This window comes from Maniola hyperantus, chromosome 24 (assembly GCF_902806685.2).
Source record: "Maniola hyperantus chromosome 24, iAphHyp1.2, whole genome shotgun sequence".
Classification (NCBI taxonomy): domain Eukaryota; kingdom Metazoa; phylum Arthropoda; class Insecta; order Lepidoptera; family Nymphalidae; genus Maniola; species Maniola hyperantus.
The window spans coordinates 6964486-6979910 of NC_048559.1; the positions used below are offsets into that span (position 1 = coordinate 6964486).

Below are 15425 nucleotides of genomic sequence, written 5' to 3' on the forward strand. Positions count from 1 at the left end.
CAACAAGTAACAGTAACAAGCCGGTAACAACCTATAAATAATAATAATTATTGAATGTAAGTACATAGCTTACTAAAACTGGCAAACTTATATAAAATAATACAAGAATGAAATCCTATTTCGAATAAAAAGCGAATTCGAAATTATAAAGTTAAAGTTTTTACATTCAAAAAGTGTTCGTGCTTTGAACATAAACACTTTGACTTGAATAGACTTGGCTTGAAATTCTTTATTCAAGTTTTAAAACAAAGACTTTTAATCAAAGATTTCATCAACGCCGAATTGGAATAAGTATCATAAAAACGTTCTATTGAGACCAAAACGAAATTAGACGACGATACTTTTACAATTGCGTATTTGACTACATCAAAAATAAATTATTTCTTAGTGATTATTAAATAGAGGGTCTTCCACAATACGTAAAATCCACGTCCTGTGTTAGTTTTAAGTTTAATAACCATTTAAGATTACCTATCGATCAAACTAAAAAAGTACGTCATTATGATGTGACGTCACATTCCAGTATTTAATTGCCAAGTTTCTTGCTGGTCCTTCTCTGTAGGAAAGGCATTCCGAACCAGTGGTAGATGCCTCTGACGATTCAAAAATACTAGTAAAAGTTTAATTGAATAAAAAATATTTTTATTTATTTATTTAATAGATCGCACACTAAGTCTGCGTTTTGACGTTTGATAAAAAGTTACTGATTTGACTTCTTAGTTGTCAAATACCGTATTTCAATCATGGATCTAATCGTGTTTTGCGTATTGTTTGATGTTGAATACAGACGTAATTTTCTTTTGTTGTATTTCGTTCAAAGTAATTCCCTCGATACTCGTGGCTCTCTATTGCCAAATCGTATTTCGGTAACAGTTTTACTTGCGTTACTTGTCTAGAACCCATTATTTTTCTGCAAAATTTGCATTTAGCCTTGGCCCGAACATATATCTAAACATATATATACAGGGTGTAACGCTAGCAAAACAGCGTTATTGTTATACCTACTACCTAAACACAATCCAATAGGTACCAATAACCATTTGTCTCCTCTTGAAATATGTAGAATTTAGGCCATAGTCCATCAAACTGGCCAAGTGCAGATTGGCGGAGTCCCGACTTCGCTCGAGTGTAATTTCTGCAAACCCTTAATTTTTTTCTACTCCCATCAAGGGAGTTTTGTATTTTATTTCTATCTATGGAAATGTTTGGACACTTTTTTGGGGTTTAAAGTTTAAACTATCGTGAGTGATTTCCATTATAAATCTAAAACAAGTAACAGAAGCTATCTTAGTACGAGTGTCTAAGCACTCCTTTGGCAGAATCACATGTTAAAGTAGCATAATATTATTGGAATAATTTGTAAGGAGTAAAAATTGTAAAAGTACACTCATCTTTGTGAAACAAATAAATAAATTGAAATTGAATAAAAAACCGACTTTACTCACGTATTTAGTTGACGTTAGCCATAGTTAAACTAAAAACGTAACGTGAGTGAAACCATCTTCTTCTAGATTTATAATGTTTGGACCATCAATATAAATGACGAGATATGGTCAAGCGAACAAAATTTTTCACGGTTTAGAAACCAAATAAATCAGCGCCACCTCTTAGATACTAATGAACGACCCGTTTGAAATCCAGACGTCACTGAGGTTGCATTTTTTTTTACAAAGAATATTAGCCATGTCAAATGACTAATATTCCTCTTCCTTAATTTCCTCTCCAACTAAGCGTCAGGCTTGTGCTAGGATTAGGTACGACAATAGTGCAACGGGCGGGGTTTGAACCGTTTGACCTTTCGGTTTTTCAGTCCACTCCTTTACCGGTTGAGCTATTGGTATTATATTGAGGCTTTATGCATTGGTGCATAAGCACCAATGAGTCGGTGCCATTTTGTTTGTTTAATAACCCTGTCCATATAAGTCAATGGTTTGGACACACCATCTAACATTCAATTTTATTTCAGATCTCGCGTTCAAAATCCTGACGTGGCTCGGCTATTCGAATTCCGCCTTCAATCCAATCATTTACTCCATATTCAACACGGAGTTCCGGGAGGCGTTTAAAAAAATCCTCACGTCCAAGTACCCGCCCTGCTGCGGTTACCAAACTGTTCGAGCACACACACCGACTAGAAACGACAATTTCGTCACTGATTACGGGACGAAGACTTTAGTAGTAAGAAGAAGCGGATCGCTAGGGTTGTCGGGTGTTGATCCTACTCCTAGGTCGTCGGCTGAGTCTGTCAAGCCTTTGAGGGATTACCACATTTGACAACAAGACGGGGGTAGTAATAATGGGCTACTCGATGGATCGAAAAGTGATGTTGTTTAAGTGTACTAACTAGACTTTCTATTTTAGAGTTTGGACTGTCATAAGTGTATTATAAATAAAAGTATGGTAACGTAACTTGACGCCAATCGATTTGTATCTAATTATAGTTTTTTCACACTACAAACACCCGACAACACCACACAACATCAGGTATCGTCAGGTGTTCTCGAGTGTTGTCAGGTGTTGTTTGGTGTTGTCGAGTAAGATGTATAGTGGTGGCTGTTTCTAGTATGTCCAGGACAAAAACTTCAGTTGTAAGGAGAAGTGGATCCCTAGAGTTGTCAGATGTTGATCCTACTCCTAGGTCGTCGGCTGAGCCTTTGAGGGATAATGGACTATTCGAAAAAAGTGAAGTTGTTTAAGTGTATTAGACTTTCTATTTTAGAGTTTGGACTGTCGTAAGTGTATTATAAATTAAAGTATGGTACGCAAATCGACCCAACGCGATACCATACAAAGTATTGTAGTTTTTTCTTAGACACACTACAAACACCCAGCAACACCACATAACATCAGAAAGGCAACCCATCACTACGCAAAGCTTCGTTCAAATCTTAGTTTTTTATAAGACACCCTCCAAACACCAATACCAGTGTCATCTAGTGTTACGATGTTGTCGAGTGTTGTTAGGTGTTGTTGGGTGTAACGTGATGGTATCGAGAGATTCTATAATGTTCAGGATGAAAACATCAGAATTCTAAAGAGAACTGGCTCATTAATACTGTCTGGAGTGGATCCTACAGCTTCTGGGAGTACCATATCTGATAAGACGAGGCAGCAATAACGGGCTGCTCCATAAAAGTGATCTTGTTTTAAGTGTAAGAAACTATCTATTGTAGTTTGGACTATAATTGGTGTAGGACGTAGGTATATAAATATTTTATAGTATGATAAGTTTTATAGTATGATTGTTGTTCTGATATTGTTAGGTTACATTGAGGTTGATCTCCTACTTTTTCATGTGTAGATTTAAAAATAATTATTAACTAAACTGGACGCTAAAAAATATACTGTTTTTCCCTTCGAATAGTAGGTACCTACGCACAGACATATCCCCCTCCCAATGATTTCTTACCTCTTATGATCTTTTACCTGAAACTATTAGTACTTACTACGATTTGATTTGACCCGCAGCCATTAATAGTGGGGGGAGGGGGGGGAGGGGGAATTGATTATAGAAGTAAGTATGTTTCCACCCATTTGTTAGCAATAAGATGTCTAGTCACAAGTTAAAACATATCAGGTAGTGTTTAGAAAAATCAACTCAGTATTAGATCGTGAATAATATATTCATTTATTTATTTATAATGTATAGAATGTTTATTTATTAGTTCGATGTGAGCATGATATTTTATTGTTTTATAAGAATTTAAAGGTGTATGAGGTAAATAAATATTTTGATGTAAAATAAAAATAAATAGATTAACCTGTGGAATACAGGATTTATTATAGATAATTTTAGAAAAAGTTGAAAATGACGTTAATTAAGAAAATGCTTTAAAACATCTATTGTATCTACTTGTTGAAGCTCGTGTTTGTTTTATTTGATGAATAATATTCAAATTCATATTTCAAACCAAATATTATAATAATATATAATAATAATGAATCTATATTTTCTTACTTTTATTTTAAAACTGTTGATGATGAATTTTGTATAAATTATTCCTGTGATACTTTTGTAAATAAGTTTTAGCTTAAAATTATACCTATGATAATAAATAATTATGTATAATTTATAGTATAATAATTAAGTGAAATATAGCGAGTAAGTGATAATTTGATTGTAATATACTGCTTGTTATATGTATTATATCATTGCAATGAAAAAGATATCCTTGGTTTTTTCGCATACTTGTCATAACTTACAATGAGATAATTATTAATTAATCACCCGCGGACCCTTCCACTGTGTAAAGTCGTAAACAAGCAATAATTCCATTTTCTATCATTAGTAATTAATCACAAAAAATCACAAAACAATCGGTAGTATTAGTAACTATAGTAACTCACTAATAATAAATATTATAAAATGCGAAAACGTGTCTGTCTATTTCCACAGCCTATGAAAAACATGGATAGCTTGCATCCCGGATACGAACAGGCTACTTTTTATCCCGAAAAATGAAAAGGTTCCTATGGGATTTTAAGGAAACCTAAATCGACGTTGCGGGCATCATCTATAATACGCGACAGGTCATACACGCGCACGTTACCCGCGCTATCCCGCATCGGGTTAGGCCAGGGGCTATGCTGGTGTGCGGGGCATCCCCACTCCAATTCCCATCTCGACGTGTCGCGTACTATAGTATACTAGGTATATAATATTTCTATACCCCTGCAATATTATATGTTCTAGTCCAATTAGATTAAGTGGCACAACAATTTCTCCATAAGGGACACCACACACGCGATACTTTCAGCAATTGGTGATTTGGTCGCTTAGCTATAAAGCCTAAACTCTGATCTAACTTGAACGTCAATTTAAACTGTGCTGTGGCTGCACATTTAAGGCCCCTATTGAAAATTTTGCGACTTTGAAAGCCTATAATTTGATAACCTATAATTTGATAACTTAAATATAATAACTTTGATATTTAACTGTACCTATGCTTTTGGATCTATGAAATAAGCTTAATTCATCACGAAATAGAAAAACGATTGGATACAATTTCTTCGGTAGAATAAAAATCGAAAACTACTCCAAATGTCTACATTGTTTTTTAGTTTTAATCGAAAACTTGACTGTTTTTTAATCATGCGGATAACTAAAATATCCAAAAAGCCAAGAAATGAGTTTTTATTAAATAGTAGGTATAGTCTATTTTCAAAACTTGCTTTATTGCAATTTTTTTCACAATACATCATAGTGAATAAATCTCTTTTTCCTCACATTTTTGCTAAAATTCAGTTACACTATGTTAAGAGCACCTCTATTAAGTGTTTATTTAGCTTTTACATAACAAAAATATAATATTTACTCAGCGACAACTTCACGTTTGAGCTACAGTCTGGACATATTTAAATACCTTGTCACAGCGATTAAGCTCAATCACTCGTCGGTTTGATATACTACGTTCTAACGTAAGTCACCAAAATGCCGGCGCCACAAGTTGTCAAAACATTACCGAAAAGTCGCTGATTGCCGATGCTAGAGTATCGCGTGTGCTTTGACTTTAACTTTGACCTACTTCCCTATAAAAACAGTGTTTAGAAAGTATTTGTTAATAATTTACATAATGGGGAAAAGCGCTAATGATCATTATTAATAGTAATAAAATTATTGTAAAAATCAATGTCATTATTAGTGGTAGAAAAATTATTGTAAAAATTCGATGTAATTATTTCTTTGCGATATTTAAGGATACGAAAATAAAAATTATAATAATTGATTCATGTTAGGATTATAACTTATTTGTAAATACTTTTTAATAACATTAATCATTATATTTCGTAAAATTCTATTTGCTGTTATAAATTAAGAGATAGAGATTAATGAAATATGATTAAATGCATTCAAGTCATGAATTATTTACAATAAAAAATGTATATCACAAAATGTCTAACAAATATTTTTTTCTTTCGTATCCTCTTTTAATTCCATCTTATTTTCAGTTACTGTTTATCATTTATACACAATGCATTATGCTTTGTATAAAAGTAAAGTGGTCAGTTAGTTCATATTAATACCGTAATCATCTACGTAGGTAGCTCTGTTTGTCTGTCTATTTATTAGTTTTCATACTTAAACTAGGTAGATACTACACCGATTTCAAAGAAAGTCATATAATACATAGTTTGTATCACGAAGACGGCCAAAGCCTAAATACTTTTATCCTGGAAAATCAAACGAGATTCCAAAAACACAAGTCCACGCGAAACAGTAGGGCGATTGTCTAAAACCTGCATCAATCATTATTACAATCTCAATTGTTCTGATTGGCTGAATTTGTGCGATTCTTGTTGCAACAATGCATTGTGGCCAATAGTGAGCGAGCATTAACCAATCAGAGATGATTGCGATCGTGACATTGTAGCTGTCAAACAATCGCGGTAGGGCCACAGATCGCGGATATAATCTAGATTCTAGACCATACTAATATTAATAAAATATGGGAAAGTGTGTCTGTCTGTCTGCCTGCTTGTTTTTATTAGCCTTCCATTTGACTAATTTGGATGTTTGGTACAAAGGTAGCTTACATCTCAGAGAAGGTCATAGAAGGACTTCTTTTTGTCTCGGAAAGACAATCAATGAGTCAACGCGGACAAAGTTGCGGCCATCAGCTAATTCTACAAAAAAGATAGAACCTATTTACATTTCATCTTATTCTTAGAAGTTATGTAAGATATTACATAGGTAGTGTAAACAGTAATATATATTATGTAGACATACATCTTTTCATGAAAGGACTTTTATCTCGAAACTAGCTTATGTTCGCGACTTCGTTCGCGTGGACTACACAAATTTCAAATCCCTATTTCACTCTCTTAGGGGTTGAATGTTCAAAAATCCTTTCTTAGCGGATGCCTACGTCATTATAGCTATCTGCATGCCAAATTTCAGCCCGATCCATCCAGTAGTTTGAGCTGTGCGTTGATAGATCAGTCAATCAATCAGTCAGTCACCTTTACTTTTATATATTTAGATGTAAGATATTAGATAGGTAGTGTAAACATAATATATTAAAACGTAATATATTTCGAGATATACTTACGACGTCTTTTCATGAAAGGACTTTTATCTCGAAATGAATGTTTGAAATGTTCAACCCACACAAAAGGTATTGAGAGGCGAATATCTGGTTGCGAGTTCTGAAATTCCCACTTTACTGCGATCCTAGTAGCATCTGCGTGTGTTTTACGGCTCGATTAAATCGGAAAATGAACGGCTATGTGCATACAAAGTTATACAGAAAGGTGTTTTTTAGAGTTCCGTACCCAAAAGGTAAAACGGGACTCTAAGACTCTGCTGTCCGTCCGTTTGTCCGTCCGTCTGTCTGTCAGTCTGTCACCAGGTTGTCATCTCATAAACCGTGATAGTTAAACAGTTGAAATTTTCCCAGGATGACGATGACGACGGCGATGATAATAATATCATCATCATCATCATCATCATCAACAACTCATCGCTGGCCCACTATTGAGCACAGGTCTACCACACTGGCCAAGTGCAGATTGTACAGATTCCACACACCTTTGAGAACATTATGGACAAGTCTCAGACAAGCAGATTTCCTTACGATGTTTTCCTTCACCGCTAAAGCAAGTGATATTCAATTGCTTAAAACGGACATAACTCTGAAAAGTTAGGTGCATGCCCAGGATTGAACCCCCGACATCCCAAATAGGAGACGGACATCTTAAGCGACGTCGCCTATCACAGATTTTTAATATAAGTAATATTCTTAATGAGGATAATAATGTAATGTACGTGATAATAACACAGCGGTCGATTGCTAACTGGTTTATTTATTTCATATCTACCTTACATATACTACAATAATAAGCAATTTTGAAAAAGCTTTTCTGTAAAAATTCGATCCCAATTTTGCAATTTCTCTTTTGAAATCAAAATGTACGAAAATGGCAAGGAAATGTCTTTGGAATATGGTTTGAATAATACAAAAAGAAAATCCATAAAATATATATTCATTTTTATTGGTGGAAAACGGTGAAATAAAATCAAAAGGTTTAGTTTCAAAGCCAAACGTGAATAGAAAGGGTCAGTACAGTTAGTACAAGATTGAACAATGCATTTATCGTTTATCGTTTCGTTTACTCCTCACGGTCAATGTTTACGTATTGTCCGGCAGTATGAGTTGGCCATAACAGTCAGTATTGGACTCATCGAGTAAAAGAAATAGTAAACGTGATGGTCCAACTCTCGCCACAATTTGTCTCTCTTACACGTTCGCAAAAAAAGGGGGACAGATATACGCTGCCATTTTGTTGAGTTTGGCATTTATTATTTCGTTTATTGACGTTTTTGACAGATTGACAATGACAGATTGACAGCGTGACAATGACAAACAAGTGACAGTCCACCACTTAGTCTATGGTGTGTGTGTCTATGGTAATTTGTCTAAGATCACTAAAAACCTCAAGAAACTTGTGTCCAGAGCCAAATTTTCATCAGATTAAAAAAAAAGTTACCGCTTTCTAGTCTGTTACTCTGTCATTGTCAGTAAAAAAATAAATCAAAACAAACCAACGAAACCAACATAACCTTTTATCATAACTGAAACTGAGAGTTGAGACTGAAACAAACGGAACAATCGCTTTAGTTTTAACTAGAAAACTGAAGTTTTACTGATTATTAGGTATATATTATTGTACGTAATACAACTTTGTAGAAACAACTTCGACAAGGAAGCTGACAGAAAAATAAGCTGGGCTGGGCAGCATTTGGAAAATTGCGTCAAGTCTTCAATTCGTCGATACCCCAAAGCCTAAAGACGAAAGTCTTTAATGAATGTGTCCTACCTGTGATGACGTATGGTGCTGAAACGTGGACACTGACAGTTGGCCTTGTCCACAAGTTCAAAGTCGCTTAGCGGGCTATGTTGGGTAACTCTGAGGGACAAAATCCGTAACAACGAAATCCGTTGGATGACCAGAGTGACTGACATAGCCCAACGAATTAGAAATCTGTACTGGCAGTGGGCAGGCCACGTCTGCCGCAGAACCGATGGGGCAGACGTGTTCTGAAGTGGAGACCGCGTATCAGCAAGCGCAGTGTGGGACGACCTCCAACCCGCTGGACTGACGACCTTAAGTAAGTTTACTCTCTCTCTTCGGATCACGCTCACATAATGTACTAATTACTAGGTAATACAAATCTCTTGATCTGAATTTGGACACATAGACAAGTGGCCAGGTTTGAAGAGTATAGTTAAATCATAACATAACTTCATATGTACCTACCTACTTAAATAATTACTGTCTACTAGGTACCTAGCATTAAATGAGTTCAAAAAGGGCTGAGCCATCATTAATAATTATATTTGTTAGAACAGTTTTGACTACTGACCGCTTGATAAATGACAACACATTTTTGACATAATCTTGTGGTACACTGAAGTTAAAGTTGCAATAAAACATCTAGGTAATCTATTACAGAAAGGCAACTCTTTAATAATCAATTCAGTTTTCTTTGTTTAAGACATGTAATTAAGTTCGGGACCTTGAGTTTGAGCTGTATTTTAGTGTATGTATAAAGGTTATCTGTCTATCTATCTGCTGGCTTTTTACAGCTCATCCGTTCAACCAATTTTGACAAAAGGTACAAAGATCTTTCATCCTGGGGATGGATATAGCCTATTTTTAAATAAACTAGGCTCTGAAAATCGAACAGTTCCCACAAGATAAATGAAGTTGCGAGTATAAATTATTTAGTGTGGAGCTTTGTTACATGCTGGAGAAGGAGATAGGCTACTTTTACCCTTTAAATCAGCGCGGATAAAGTCACGGGCATCATCTACTTATTAATTAATATTATAAATAAAACTTAGACCTCATTAAGATAGATAGTAAAATAAGAAGAATAGTTCTTGTCTAATTAGCAATTTAAAAAATTAAAGATCAATAATTTCTATTTTTTCAGTGATAACTGTGGACCAGTTAGTTACGTTATGTTAACAGCCTGTGAATGACCACACCACCTGCCTAATCCACTTTGTTAGAAGAATGCAAGTTGATTTTGCTGCATCAAGACTACACTCTACAGAATCCTCATAAGTCATCTAAGTGCAGTAACACTGCGCAACAAACTACAGTTTTATAACAATATAAAAATTTAATAGTAAATAAAATGTTTTTTGTCTCTGCTTTTCTATTATGAACATAGTGTTTTTATAGCTAGTCATGCCATAAGATTCTTTTATAGGCATTTTAATTCATACCTACATACAACGGGCTAGCTTTTGAGACTTGCCGCCTTGATGGAGAAAAGAAGAGGAGATAGGGACGTTCCGGAGTCTCTGGATTCATCCATACAAAACGTGAGTGAGTCTCTGGCTGAAGGAGTGAAGGGGTTGACTTACCCCGCCGCCCCCTACCGAGGCTGTTTTAAGTCAATGACAATTTTATCAAAATTAAAAATCATTTAAAAAAGTATACATCCCCGGCGGAAAATCACTCCTTCCAAGGGAATGATTTCCCTCCCCTCCCTTTTACCTCAGCTACCCCCATCAAGGCTGCACGTTTCAAAATGTTCATACAAATAAACAAAATTGAAAATTGCCTGTTACGTTCTCAATAAGCTCATAATTAAAAAAATTGTGAGCTAATCTTTGAAGTGTTGAACCGATTTTGATGAGACTTGGTGCACAAACAGTTGGGGACAGTGTGGCTAATTCTGTTAGACGAGGTCTAAATGTATTGCTATCCTTTTCTGCAGTGCAGGGAGCTTATGAAAGGAACAGCAATACACATAAACCTGTCATTTTAATTTAGTTTTGATCATAGATTCCCGGAAATATCCAGGCAGGCAAATTCCAGAATACTTTTTAACTATTATTAGTATCATCTGAAAACTTACTTTTTTTAGGATGAAATAAAACAAATTAAATTCTTTTGTTTAAATTTAAATTAGATACTATAAGTAGGTAGGTATGCGTATAAGTATTTTACATCAGCTGTAAAATTCATAAGGTGTATTTAAGTAGGTACATCATAAACAGTTCAAATTATATAGGTATTCTACAAGTCTGATGACCCCCAGGTTAGTTGCAGTCTTGACTCTTGAATTAAGTTAGGTTCTAGTGGCCCTAGCTTAGGTAGCTGGAAGATAGGCAACATAATCTGGTAAGTATAGGTTAGGTACCATAGATGATCTGCAACCTGAAAATAATAATTTATTTTAGAAAAATACTTAATATAATAAGCTAGCTAAATTTGGTAGGTAGGTCCATTTCATACAAAATTTTACTAACTTATACCCTTCTATACTAGATTGTGCCCGCGATTTTGTCCGCGAGGACTACACAAATTTCAATTAGATAGATCAGTCAGTCAGCTTTTCCTTTTTTATATATAGATAAATTAAGTACCTACTTTCTTGTTTGTGAATGGATGCAAGTAATGGTAGGTAGTAGGTAGGTATTTTCTGTTATTGTATGTATGTTTGTTAATATACCTGGTAGGTAGGTACCTACCTAGGTTTCTATTCTGGTGAAAAAATGGGTTGATTTTATCAGATGTAGGTACCAACTTATATGTATAATTGAATCATAAATTAATGTAAGTAGGCACCTACTTAGTAGGAAATTTGAGCCACACGTTTGATGTACCTACCCATAAGGCTTAGAATAATATTATGTAGGTATTAGGTACCTAGGTATAGGTAGGTAATAAATTGTGCATATCTTACCTTTGCCTCAATGATCAAGGTGTGACATACTCTTTGTGATCGATCTTACAACGCTACAAGTAAATGCATTCTGCGAGCTATATGTATGGATGGCTATCGCTGCACAAAATGATTCATCCGAGATGCACTATTATCATTATCTATCATTTTAGCCTGTGGATGTCTGTCTTCTACATCCAATCATCGCTGCACAAAATGATTCATCCGAGATGCACTATTATCATTATCTATCATTTTAGCCTGTGGATGTCTGTCTTCTACATCCAGTCATCGCTGCACAAAATGATTCATCCGAGATGCACTATTATCATTATCTATCATTTTAGCCTGTGGATGTCTGTCTTCTACATCCAGTCATCGCTGCACAAAATGATTCATCCGAGATGCACTATTATCATTATCTATCATTTTAGCCTGTGGATGTCTGTCTTCTACATCCAGTCATCGCTGCACAAAATGATTCATCCGAGATGCACTATTATCATTATCTATCATTTTAGCCTGTGGATGTCTGTCTTCTACATCCAGTCATCGCTGCACAAAATGATTCATCCGAGATGCACTATTATCATTATCTATCATTTTAGCCTGTGGATGTCTGTCTTCTACATCCAGTCTTGAGGCATCCTCATTCAGCCACTTCACGTTAGGTACCTACTCTATAATATGAACGGTCCATCGGTCGGTACCCCACTAGGTACTTGTAGGTATGCTGTGGTACCAAATCTCAACTCAGTAGGAACGCAGGCATGGATTGTTCACTGCCACTTCAACTTGCTGGGTGGTTTCGACTATGTGAGAACCTGTTTCTTTGACGGATGCTCAACCAAGTACGACAGGCATGGATTGTTCACTGCCACTTCAACTTGCTGGGGGGTTTCGACTATGTGAGAACCTGTTTCTTTGACGGATGCTCAACCCAGTACGACAGGCATGGATTGTTCACTGCCACTTCAACTTGTTGGGGGGTTTCGACTATTTGAGAACCTGTTTCTTTGACGGATGCTCAACCCAGTACGACAGGCATGGATTGTTCACTGCCACTTCAACTTGTTGGGGGGTTTCGACTATGTGAGAACCTGTTTCTTTGACGGATGCTCAACCCAGTACGACAGGCATGGATTGTTCACTGCCACTTCAACTTGTTGGGGGGTTTCGACTATGTGAGAACCTGTTTCTTTGACGGATGCTCAACCCAGTACGACAGGCATGGATTGTTCACTGCCACTTCAACTTGCTGGGGGGTTTCGACTATGTGAGAACCTGTTTCTTTGACGGATGCTCAACCCAGTACGACAGGCAAGGATTGTTCACTGCCACTTCAACTTACGGGGGGGTTTGGGCTATGTGAGAACCTGTTTCTTTGACGGATGCTCAACCCAGTACGACATGCATGGATTGTTCACTGTCACTTCAACTTGCTGGAGGGTTTGGGCTATGTGAGAACCTGTTTCTTTGACCGATACACTGCGCACATCACAAATTACGCCGCTGAACCAAATTTAAGTTACACAATCACGAAGGTTAGCTTTGACTACCTTCCCAAACATTCTCCTTGCCTCCGTGGGCAAATTAAGGCACTTCACTTATTAAATTTCATCATTTTGTTTAATTATCAATAAGCTTTCACGCTTCTCTCACCGAGTATTTTTTGGTGAGTTACAATTCGACTATCGACTCGTATCCATAAGCGAAAATGACGTCATTTACTAGTTTTAGGACGTCAAACTTAGGACTCGTACTGCCAAATTACTCGATATTGGTATTGGTGTAGGTAAACGCAAACCATTCTCGATGGTGACGTAGTTATGTGGTAATTGGTATCGTAAAGTTGAAAGCTATACTCGCAAACACTCGATCATCTTTAGTTCGCAATATTTCCGCTGTGTCGCTGCCTGTAGATGTATGGAAACAGTCGATTTCGACTTTGGTATTTTTAAAACTATGAAATCTTATACTAACTGTACAGAGAGTTTAGGAATTGAATTCGCTATTCGAAATCGACGTTGGCTGGTATTTTTATTTATCTTTTTCTAAAATATTACAAACTAGTTGACCCGCCCCGGCTTCGCTTAGGTGGAATTTAGAAAATCGAGGTGGGGGTTGAATTTCCAAAAATCCTGAAACACGTACTTTTATTTCTTCTTTTGTGACTGAAAACCCAAATACCAATATTCATGCAAGTAACTTGACATAATATGAGGAATTTTCATACAAACTTCCATCCCCCATTTTACCCACTTAGGGATAGAATTTCGAAAAATCCTTTCTTAATGGATACTTGCATCTTTACAACGAACACACCCACTACACTTCTTAGGCTGTGCGTTGATATATAAGTCAGTCAGTCAGGACTTTGAATTTTATGCATACAGAAGATTAAAATGATGACCGCGACTTCGTCCGCGTGGATTTAGGGTTTAAATTTTTCATCCCAGTAGCTCAAAGTTCCCACGGGATTTTAAAAAAACCTAAATCCACGCGGACAAAGTCGCAAGGCATCATATTAATTTTCCCATGTGAGTATAGGTTGAATGCTAATATTTCATCGGAGCTACGCATTCAGGCAACTTGGGGAATTCCAGCCACAATATCTGGAAGTATCTGGATTCCATCGAATGCGCAAGAATTTGCGGTCCGTCCTCAGGGCACAGGGGACCGGAGTTATTTGTGCGAGGTAACTGGGTGAATATGTTCTTTGGATCACGTATTACTTATTGACATAATATGCTTGATATCATGATATGATACACCTATTATGTATACTAGTTTATCCTCGCGACTTGGTCCGCGTGGACCACACTAATTTCAAACCCCTATTTTACCTCTTTAGGCGTTAAATTTTCAAAAATCCTTTTTCGATTTATGTGCTTTTTAAACAATGTTCTCAAAGGTATGTGCAGTCTGCCAATGTACAATTGGCCGGCGCGCGGCGTGGTGGATTACGGCTTAAGCACTTCTCATTCTGAAAAAAGATTTGTGCTTAGTATGAGCCGGGCGGTGGGTTGATATTGATGAATAAAATTATCTTCTGATAAATAAATGTGCAGGATCGAAGTTAGAGTTCTTTTTACTCTGAACAATTTGTTGCTCAATAGAAAGATTTATTCGCATAAGTCAACTGTGAGCGACATTCGCGTCCACACAATAGGTTGAATAGCCATTGTAGAGCACGAGGTAGAATCAGTATAAAGGTTCGTACGCACCTGAGCGGCGCGGCGCGGCGCTTCAGTGAGCTTCACGTCGCGGCACAGAGCTTCAAAATATCATTTCTATCATTTTGTATGGCGCATATCGCACTAGAGCGGCGCGGCGCGGCGCTTCACCGCGCGTTGCCGCGCGGCACGGCTGGAGAGAATATTTTGAAGCGCACTGAAGCGACGCGCAGTGCAGTGACGCTAGTGCGACATACCCAGCGGCGCGGCGCGGCGCTTCAGTATGCGTACGTCGCTCGAATAAGATACACGCGCATCTTGTTAGGTATTTAAAGTACAGGCAAGAATCGGCAAGATAGACCTCAAAATAAATAACGTAGGTTTAATTTTTGACACATGACGTGTTCCTCATGCTCTTAGAAGTATATCCTCAAAGGTCCCAACCCCTAGGATGTCGGCTTCCCCCCTTCCCAGTGTCTAAATGTATAAATGTCTCTCCGAGCGTTATGAGAAAACATCAATGGTAAAAATAATCCTGATTAAATAACTATAATATATTATGTACA

At 36.7% G+C, this 15425-nt stretch overlaps 1 protein-coding gene across 2 annotated transcripts in view; it reads left to right on the plus strand.

Moving 5' to 3' along the window:
• The window catches only part of LOC117993503 (dopamine receptor 1-like), a 228085-nt gene that overhangs the window by 123992 nt on the left and 88668 nt on the right, over positions 1-15425 (plus strand). For both annotated transcript variants that reach the window (XM_069506974.1, XM_034981309.2), the window contains exon 8: positions 1967-4530. In XM_069506974.1, coding sequence (XP_069363075.1) covers positions 1967-2274 — 308 coding nt within the window. In that variant the 3' untranslated portion in view covers positions 2275-4530. The remainder of the gene's footprint in view (positions 1-1966; positions 4531-15425) is intronic.